The sequence below is a fragment of the Anoplopoma fimbria genome, chromosome 20 (genome assembly GCF_027596085.1).
Source record: "Anoplopoma fimbria isolate UVic2021 breed Golden Eagle Sablefish chromosome 20, Afim_UVic_2022, whole genome shotgun sequence".
Taxonomy (NCBI): Eukaryota; Metazoa; Chordata; class Actinopteri; order Perciformes; family Anoplopomatidae; genus Anoplopoma; species Anoplopoma fimbria.
The window spans coordinates 12,319,378-12,330,011 of NC_072468.1; the positions used below are offsets into that span (position 1 = coordinate 12,319,378).

Genomic DNA, 10,634 nt, shown 5'->3' on the forward strand with positions numbered 1-10,634 from the left:
AACGTCTAGTAAAAATATTTGACATATATTGAACTTGCGGGTCTATTTGCGTCTACTTACATCTTTGCATCGACTTTGAATGTAATTGTTCCGCATGAAGATTTGGCTTTATGTTTGGGGCAAACACACCATGAGCATTGTAGTGTTTTTTTCCAAAATGTTGGAGTGTTCTTTTTCTAAAATGCTAATAACAGCCCCATAACTAATACGTTGGAACTGCAAAACAGTGGCTTGGTAGCAAGTTTATTTCTGTAGCTCTGTCCATTGGCTCTATTGGTAATGCCATTTGTGATAATAACATTGTATTTACCAAAGTAAGTGCTGAGTTCTCTTGTCAGAACACACTGTCTAAACTGGGGCAAAACTGGGACCTCTTCATGCAGGCTCTGATTGGTTCAGGGTAAAAAATTATCCCAGCAGTTACTCTGTTGATTACAATGTTATCCTAACCATCAAAACCAATGTCCAAAGCTTCAAAAATCTGACTGAAGTTGTGATTAACTGTGTTTTTAATTTTTTATTAGTTTGACCTTGCTGTTTTAAAGCCCTGCTTCTCTCTACTAGAAATAACCAAAAAGGAGAAAAAGACACGGATGGATCTACAGAACTTTACATCAATAGCAACACCTGCAAACAAAGAGCAGCTGGAGGAAAATGCGACACATTTGAAACTTAAAAGAAAGCAATGAGATGAGTCATCATCTTGCTCAATCTGTGCAGGACCAATAACCAGACAGCCTTCCCCACATCTCTCTTCTCCTTTCTAACATGATTCTATCCTCCAGAAACACATTTTCTTTTGGTCTCTTATCTTATTTTTGATTAGTCACATTTCTCAATATTTTTTCCCCTTTTGCTCCTCATCCCCCTGGTGTTAAAAATGAAGCCAGATTTTCAATCAAAGGTCTGAAATGACAGCCAAGGATAGATTCAGGCCAAGAGCCAATAGCTGCGCCAGTCCCTCCCCCTAGCTGAGCTACCAGGCTGGTTATAGGTCACTGTGTAAAATGGATGTGTGGTATAAGGCATACCCCGCCCTCTCCTTTAGTTTCATATCTGTAATGCCGTCTTTGGACACCAGTTTGTTAAAAACGAGAATCCCAATAACCATGTTAACCTGCCGAAGAGAAGAGGCACATGATTAAAGCAGAGCAAAGACACTTTTATCACTTCAGAACATGCACATCTACTGATGATGATGATGATGATGATGATGATGATGAGATGTTTGGCCCAACAACACGATGGCAGCATGCACGTAAATATAATTTCAAACACACACACACACACACACTAGCTGTACTTACTGTAGGCTCTGCACTGTAAATACTAGCCTGTACCATCTTAAATGTTAGTGACAAAAACTATCAGACACCCAGTGAAGCGTGAGGGTTAAAACATGGTTGAAAGGATGGATTACTATCATATTAACACATTTTTTCAATATAGGCAGTGTCATACATTAAATATAAGCTGTGTGAAATCAAAGGTTGGGGGAGGGAATGTCTTTGACTCTAGTGATTCCTGTAATGTTACTGCTTCTTTGAGGATTCACAGTCTGTAATCTCTCTTACAAGCCACTGTGATGCTGCTCAGAGTGGGCCAGGCCTCCAGTTACAGGTGCCAATTGGAGCAGTAGCACTTTATTGGAGAAGCAGATCTGTAGAAAGGACACCCTGAACAAGCTGTTGACTTGTAGGTGGGGGAGAAGCTCTGGGAAGTGAATCAGGGAAACTGGAGCGAATGGATTTAATGAGTGAAACAAGGACAACGTGTTGCTGCAGTGAGTATGTTGGTTGACCACCAGGAGAGTTAAGGTGACGTCTTTAAAAACATTTGTCCTAATATGATTTTTATGGTTAATATAAGACTGTTCCTTGATCTAATTTAAACAGCAGCTGCAAGAAAGGTGAAACCCTTACTATGCTGATATTCTATCATGTAGCTGCTACAGAGTCCTTTATCATCTATACTGGTTTCATTAGTAATCATTTTTTTCATTATTATTGAAATAAACGTGTTGTTCATGTTCTTAGTTAGGCAAAAGCCCCAAAACGCAACCTGACACACTAGAAAAGCTTAATAATAAATCATAAATAATTATTTGGTAAGAAAAGGGGAGGTATATAAGGAAAATAAGAGGCAGGAGAGGAAAGGAGGAGGCAAAAAGAAAATTAGGACATTAACAAGGAAAGGAGGAGCCAGGGAAGTAAAAGAGGAAGTTTACAAGGAAATGAGGAGGCTGGGACGTAAAGGAGGATGTTGACCAAAAAAGCACAGGCCACGGATGAAGAGGACGTTGACAAGGAAAGAAGAAGGCAAGGAAGTGAATGGGGGAAGTTACCAAGGAAAGTAGAATGCAGTAAAGTAAAGGGGGAGTAGACAAGGGAAGGAGGAGGTCGGTAAGCAAATTAGGAAGTAAGTAAGGAAAAGGAAAGGAAGTAAAGGAGAATTTTGACAATAGAAGGAGTAACAAGGGAAGGATGAGGCAGGGAGGTAAAGGAGCAAGAAAGGAAGGAAAAAGAAGGGAGGGAAGTGAAGGAGGATGTTGACAAGGAAATGATTAAGGCAGGGAAGTAAAAGAGGGAGTTGAAAACTGAAGGAGGAGGCAGGGAAGTAAAGGAGCAAGAAAGGAAGGAAAAAGAAGGGAGGGGAGTAAACGAAGATGTTAACAAGGGAAGGAGGGAAGTCAAATAAAATGTTGAAAAGGAAAAGAGAAGGCAGGGAAGTAAAAGAAGATCACGAGCAGGAGACATGGGTTATTAACTTTGCAATAAACTAATTTGTCTACTGTTAGAGATTGTATTTACGATTACTGCTGTCTAGCTTTATTGTATTTATTTTTCCCATTTTAATATTGTGTTTTCATGAACAATATTACCGTTACCCTGCAGTAAACATGTTTTTTTTTTGTTTAAAGTGGCTTAAAACTGTAACACGTTGTATATTGGTCATACATATTGGTCTAAATTTGAATTAGTGCAGAGGTTTTAAAAGCAAACCGGCATGACGGACTGAAGAGGAAAGAAGAAATACCAAGACAACAGCTGCAGCGGGTCCAACAAATGCATAGAGAAGGCCTCCTTCCAGAGACAGCCAGCAGCTACAAGAGAGGAGCAGGACAAGACAGATGTGGAGAGACATGATTAGAAGTAATAGCGATGATGGAGGAGGGAGGCAGGGAAGGGGGGGAGGTGTAGAGGAGGTGGTGAGACACGAGGTGAAAGGTAGAGGACATGACAAGAATGAGGATGATAAAAGATGAATGAGACAGAGAAAAGAGAGCGGTTAATTATGCTGCAATCATAAACCCCCATCCATGTGTAATACCCCTGCATAAATAGTTAAGGAGGTGGAGGTATATACATTATGGAGCTTCAGAAATGCATGCTTACTAGCTCGGTGTTCCATATCCCTTCGCCTTGGTGAATCCCACTGAGATGGCCACCACAAGTGCAGGGAGCCCTGGGAGGGAGATTAAAAAAAACATTAACAGGGGCCAAATGAGAGAGACCAGATGAACGACATGACCAACACAAAGGAGAGGCCCACCCCAGCCGAGACAGAGGAAACGCTTGCGTATGATGCGGTTCCTTAGGCGACCCGTCACCGCCATGTAAGACTGCCACGCCTCCGTCAGAACCCAGCAGAACGAGGACAGGAAGAAGAAATGAAGGAATGCAGCGATCAGGGTGCAAAGGACCTGAAACGACAGGAAAAGAAGTAGAGTAAAACAAAGAACGAGTGAGATTCTTAATTAATCAGGAAAACACTGTGATCGTTTGTCATCAAGTACAGTACATTTACTGTCCATTTGCTACATTTTTGTCTTAATTGTTGATTTTTCCTCTTTACAACAAATGGCATATGACATAAATTCATCAATATCTGAAAAGAAAGTGTGGGGATTTAGTGCAGAGGACTTTGAGACGATCACAACCTGCTGGACTGAACACCACCAAACTGCCCCAGAGAGGAGAGGGAGGAGAGCCGGGATGGAAGCTCCAGTCGAGGTTGATGGACAATGTTTTCCTCGTGTTTCATTTGTAATGTGAAGATATCTGCCATATCATCTGCCCAGAGAATTATTTTTCTTGCTGCCGTTTACATTCCTTATGATGCAAATTCAAAAAATGGACTACAGGAATGTACTACTGTTTCTGTTTTGTTTGTCATGTGGTTGTTGTGTTACAAACGGGCTACTACTGACATTTATTGTGCATCCCTCTGTTGCATGATGACAATAAATGATCTTTGAATCCCTTGAATTCTTGACGTTCATGCTAATATAGATAAACCGTCAAGTTGGTCTTTGGACCGTTTCTTACCTTATTTCGTGTCTGAGTCTGACCGATGAGAATAAGGGCATTGGAGGAGATGATGGAGAGGCAGAAGTTAATGAGGATCACTGAGCGCTCAGACCGAATGTACCTGCAGGAAAATGGCAGGAAAGATATAGAAAAGAAAAACAACAATGATTGTGTTTTTTAGCAAATCCTTATTATGGTGGATTCTAACACAACAGACCAATAGACAAGATTGTGAAGGTCCCAATCAATAGATAGAGAGCAGGGTCCCCATATGGAAGTGTGTCACTTCCTTTAGGGTCCCAAGACAGGAGGTGTGTTACTATATAGTAGTAACCTAATGTTAAGGTACAAAACTAGGTTTCTCTCTCGTTGGGCGGCTGGTGACTGGGTCGTGCATTAATCAGTGCAGACACACCAAAGGACCAAAGGACCAAAGCAGCATTGGCGGTTCGATACCTGGCTCCTCCTGTTCACATGTCTCAGTGTTTTTGAGCAAGGCACTAAACTTCTAGTTGCTCCTCTTACTGAGGCTTCCTTGGATTTTTATTTCACTTATTGAAGATTTGATGACATAGAAGATATGTTTACATCTTAATCTGAGCAAAAGGGAGTTCAATCTAGCAAAAAACTAGAAGGCTATTTGAATTTATACTTTCGTTGCAGAATAGGGGCTCTACTCTCTTCTCATTGGCTTTGAGGTCCAACCTTTTGATAATCACATGTTAGCCAATTTCTGTTTGGGAAGTGGGTTTTACTTTGTCCTAACTAATCAGCAGCAATATGCATCCGTCCCAGCACTCGAAACGCTTAACACCACATGTCATTCACAATGGGTGTTTTAACGCACATCATGTGCCACCAATGTCAATGACAACTATACCACGCATATTGGAATATCTGAATAAATTGAGAAATGAGTGGCTATTCTGAGGTCTGGAACCAGGCTTCCAGGCTACATGAGTTTGAGCTTATCTTCTCAATCAGTACTACAACAGTTAAATTTGAAGAGTCACAGACAAGGAAAACAGTTGCACATGAAAGGAAGTTTACGTTATCTATATGTTCTATATTGAAATTAGAGATCTTCTAATACCATCCTTTACTTCCAGATACCGAAAACCAATTCAATACCAGTGGAATAAAATCAGTAAAAAAAATTTGATTGAAATTAAAGCTTGTCATTAGTAGTTTTAATAATGTTTTATAAGCCACTTAAAACTTTTGTAAGGAAGTTAAACAGGTCATATCTATTTTGTATTGCTGCTTCAAACAACTAGATTTCCCACCAAAAACTACATTTTACAAGATTACAGTGGAACATATCATGATAGAGTTAGGTTATAATACTTTTTTTGTTTACTGAAAAGGGCTTGAATGCATCTTGAATGCATCCTAATGTAACTCAATGCAACCTTCATTAGCGTTAGCTGTTCCGTAAATGATCCAACCAGGGCTGTGCTGCCCACAGCTAATGTTAACTAGCATCCGGTCTGCTGATTTTGATTTAGATTTGTTGTTCACCATTTAGCATTGTCAGGTCAAAATGGGTGTGGGATAGTCATTTTTAACATGCGCAGTACCGATCTAGCATGATGATCTGGTAACAATGATGCTAGTATCGGAACAACTCTAATTGAAACCTCTCTTCGAAGCACAGGCTAGCAGAGTGATCTCCAACTTTCTGTTAATACCAACACAATTCTTATTTGCCCCTCAAAACAAGATGCTTCATCTCACCTCCAGACGGACACATAGATGATGATGAGAAGCAACAATGTCAGTGAAGACACTCCACAGCCCACGATCAGCGTCACGGATGGCAGCTGTGTCTTATCCATGTTCTGAAAAATAAAAAGAAGAGAATAACAGAATGTGAAAAAAAGAACGCTGTGGTCATGTCTCCAAGCCCTTTGATGCAATCATGACTCATGAGCTGATCACTGCGTCCGTATCAACTGCATGATGAATAGAAATACTGTTATGGAAAGGCTCGAAAGCGTCGCCGCAAACAAAGGGGAGAGAAACTCAGCAGAGTCCTGCAGAACTGTATGTGAAGACTTTGACAGGAGCTGTCAGCAGATGAATACAAACGCAGAAAAATTCCCCCGATGACTCCATTTGTTGAGAGCTTACCTCCTAACTGGGTCACTCGCGGTTCAGATGCAGTGGACTGCATTTTTCCTTACCATCACTTCAGACTCTCTGATGTGATTCAGAAGGCTAAAGTCCTCAGACATTGTAGCTCATGTAAAAATAAAACTGGTTTATTTGTTAATCCCAGACATCTTTGAAATAATCCAAACTGCTGCTGATATGCAGCACTCGTCCTGGCCCCAAAATTAAATCAAGTAACTTTGTTGACTTCAGAGCTGCACCCAAAATCGACATCCCCACACTGAAACAGATTCTACGTTATTAAGACGAGCTCGATACCCATTTCAATTTGGTACTGGCGTGCAATCTGCAATCTTAATATCTTAATTAGATCGAGAAAAGCACACGTTTTCTGCGGCTGTTTTGCAGACAGTTAAACTTCCAGGAAGAAAAAACTTCATTCAAAATCCCAGTGACATATAATTGAGTCCCGCTCTGTTACCAGTAGACACCAGCTGATCCAGTTCAAGGTTGTCCACTGTCACCACTATTCTAAATCCAGACTGCATTCTTTTGTCTCACCACTGTGCGACTGACTTAGCAAACTGGTTTTGCCCCTTCACTTACTTGCCCGGAATATTTAACTGGTAATCAAAAGTCTATAATAGAACCATCCAATTAGACGCTAGACTCGCCAACTCACAACTAACTCACCTTGTGTCTTCCTACAGCCATGCACCAGTCCTTGATTGTGGGGAAGATTGTCGTGGAAATCACCCTCTCCCCCTTCTTTCCAGGGATAAATGGCTGACACGATTTCAGTAATAGAGGTTGAAAGACTTGCATGAGATCTAAAGCATCACAGCACAGCACAGCACTCTGCACGACAGGTAGACTTTCAACAAGTATTTTATTGTGTTTCACTTATTTCTACTGTTTTATTTATTTTCTTATTTATTTATTCATCCATTTTTCTATTTATTTACTTTCCCTACTGGACATGTACTGAGTTGCTGTGACTTTTTTGTTGATTAATGTCATGTTTAATGAAAAGCATTAAAATAAAGTATTGAAAAAGAAAATCCCAAGATGTTTACATGCTTGTAGTTGTTTATTTTTGTATAATACATATATATATATATATATATACACATATAGCTTATTTTTTTGGCATAATCAAATAGGGGCAACTATGCTAATTAATCAGGTCAGGTGTAAACGCAAAGGCCCCAAGATCAAGTAACTATCAACATAACATTCCTGATGTCCTTAACAGGTAGAGATGGGTCCAATTATTTATCATTGAAGGGAAGGGGTGGATTTTTTTCCATGAGTTGTCTTTAAGATGATCAATGATATCAAAGAGTAAATGATGATGAAAAAACTGCTCTTCCAAGGAACAATGTTTTGCCCCTCTGACCACAGCCATCAAGCATCACTGACAGGTGTGCCCTGTTGAGTTGTGGCAGGGATGTCATGGCGTACTGATACAAGTTAGATCACAGCAGCAAGGTGAGAAGTGACACACTGCAAGTTAACGCGCCAACAACATGGTGTTATAATTTTTCAGCTGGCATACTGTGGTGTCAGCCGAGGATTGTCATGATGTGTGGCTCTGTGGACAACAGCACAGGCTCTATAAAAAATGGCCATTTGACGATTCAGCTTAAAGACTTGTGATTTGACTGAAGACTCACAGATAGATGATTGGAGTCAGTGAGTTTAAGTGGCCGGCCCCAGTTGGCTGGCCGTACAGCGGAGTGTTTATGGTGGTAAGTGGAGTTGTAAAGGTTAGCGGGATGACTTCACACACCAGAGGAAGGCCAGCACTGCCTCGGGGAGCTGTGAACTCAACACAAATCATTTCACTGCTATAGCTTTCAGTGAGAGGCTTTGCTGCCCTGACATGAATAAAATTATGTGGGGAATAATGAGCATGCACACACTCACACACACACACACACACACACACACACACACACACACACACACACACACACACACACACACACACACACACACACACACACACACACACACACAATGCACATGCAGATGTCTGGCATCCACAGCTTGAGAAGAGTCGGCAGCCTCGGTTGCAGAGCAAGGTGACTTCAAGGTGAATCATGAATAAACCACGCTACCTCGAAAAACACACACACACCCAGTGATGCGTGCCTTCACATCACAAGCATGCACATGATATAGGACTGACATTCTTTACCATCCTTAAAACTGACAGCTAAACACCCTGCATGCACAGCAGACATTGTCTTAGTTGCCATGGCTACGCTGTAACATGGCAGCTGCAGCAGCAGGGTGTGAGGCTGTGTGTTTATGCCTGTGCTGCTTGTGATATTTGAGTTTGCCAATATTGATCTCTAAAAATAGGCACAATAATAAAGATTTTTTTCTCTTCTTTGCACCTAATTGTCTTTATTACTATATTTAAAACAACATTCAAAGTTCTAGCTCAATTTATTTATACATCCATTTATCCCAACACTCTTTAAGAGCTTCACAGGGAGGAGAAAAAACTCCAACACTAACTGATTTAAAATCAATAAAGCATTGTAGTATGGAATTAATACTACGCGTGCTTGTACTTGTGGCACAGTTATTAACCAGGTATGCTAAACCACAAGTACATAGTCTGGGTTGCATTGTTTGAAAATCTAAAACACTTTTTGCCAATAAATACACAGGGTTGTGTACATTAGACACATCATTCAAAACTAAAAGCCTATGTGTTGTTTACTGAATACTGCTATTGACTCAGTTATCACCTCCACCCAGAATGCACCTGTGAGAACACCTGTTACCAATGAGAGCACTATATAGGTTCAGTTGGTTTCGTGTTCAAGGGACACGAATTGCGTTTTTTTTCTTGTCACTTGGCACAGCTTTCTTTTCGTGACGACTTAGGTTTAGGCACAAAACCACTTTGTTAAGTTAAGGAAAAACATCATGGTTGGGCTTAGGTCTGCTGGTTGACAGTTTTGGTTGTTTGACCCATCCACCTCCCTTGAATGTGTTTGCTTTTGCAAGAGATTCATATTTTGTGTATGTGTTTTTCATTTAGTGTGTGTAGGCCTTTGTTTCAGAAATTGTGTTTTAGCAATTGCAAAAAAAACTGTAATGTGTCCAAAAACTTTGTCTGGGCTCTCAGTTATCTAGCATGGAAATTCATTGGCCAATCAATTACATTCAACCGCACATACATGTGTATGTAATACTTTTTAAGTACCAGGCAAAAAGTACTCAAAGCTGGCATTGATTTGTTGCTCAGATTTCTACTCTTCTTTAATTCAATGATCTACATCAAACGTTACCGATTTTAACACATTTTGGATCTTTGACTGCTTTATTTTTTATGTGACATGAGGAGCTTGAGTTTCACTATATTGATATTGGTTATCTTCACACTATTGAAAACAACGCCAAGCTCTACAGTTAGTGTCTTACAGTCAGGTAGTTTTATCCTTTGGGGATCGTGAATGCCTGAGCACAGTAATGCTGAAATCCATTAAATAGTTGGTTAGATATTTCAGTCTGGTACAAAATTTGTAAAGCGACCAACCAACATACATCGCCATCCCTTGCGCCAATAGAGAAGCTAAAGATTACTCTTGAAAAGAAAGCAAGGAATAGTCTATGCCAACAATACTCAAGCTATTTACAGAAGTAATCATCACAACCATCCAAAACCATATTCAATCCCACACACAACCCCTCATCCCAGTGTGTGGTGTTTTGGGCAGGTGGAAAGAGCTAATGTGAGGGGCAGTTTTATGAAATAAGCATTGCAGTTGGTGGTTGGGGTGGACAGTGGGTGAAAATGAAGGGACCAGGACATGAGGGAGTGTCGCCTCCTCCCCACTCCTCTTCTAGCAGAAGATAATTGGCTGAGTTTATAGCCTGTCTTGTCTCCAGGTTTGATGTGTGCGCCGGGGCCAAGTTAATTAAATCCCTCTGATTAATCTGCACTGCAGTGAGTTCCTTCTCCAAAAGCAAAAGGAGGGGAGAAAAAGATTACGAATGCAGTGGAATGGAAAGGCGTCTGCTGAGACAGACAGACTTTTACTCCCTCCTCAGCCAATGACGGGGCTCGGCTGGAAGCCTCACGCAGCGTCCAAACGAGAGCGCTCCCATCCAAAATAAAGTGACCAGACTGCATTATTCCACATGAGCAGACACAGGGACGCTCCAGCTACCACCACCGAGGAGGTC

General features: G+C 40.9%; 1 protein-coding gene across 1 annotated transcript in view; it reads right to left on the reverse strand.

Moving 5' to 3' along the window:
- adgrb1a (adhesion G protein-coupled receptor B1a) overlaps positions 1 to 10,634 on the reverse strand; it is a 110,588-nt gene that overhangs the window by 21,410 nt on the left and 78,544 nt on the right. Inside the window, exons 18-23 of the mRNA XM_054621129.1 lie at positions 6,048 to 6,151; positions 4,329 to 4,431; positions 3,553 to 3,703; positions 3,396 to 3,465; positions 3,037 to 3,103; positions 1,032 to 1,117 (exon numbers count right to left, since the gene is read on the reverse strand). Of these exons, the coding sequence (XP_054477104.1) occupies positions 1,032 to 1,117; positions 3,037 to 3,103; positions 3,396 to 3,465; positions 3,553 to 3,703; positions 4,329 to 4,431; positions 6,048 to 6,151 (581 nt within the window). The remainder of the gene's footprint in view (positions 1 to 1,031; positions 1,118 to 3,036; positions 3,104 to 3,395; positions 3,466 to 3,552; positions 3,704 to 4,328; positions 4,432 to 6,047; positions 6,152 to 10,634) is intronic.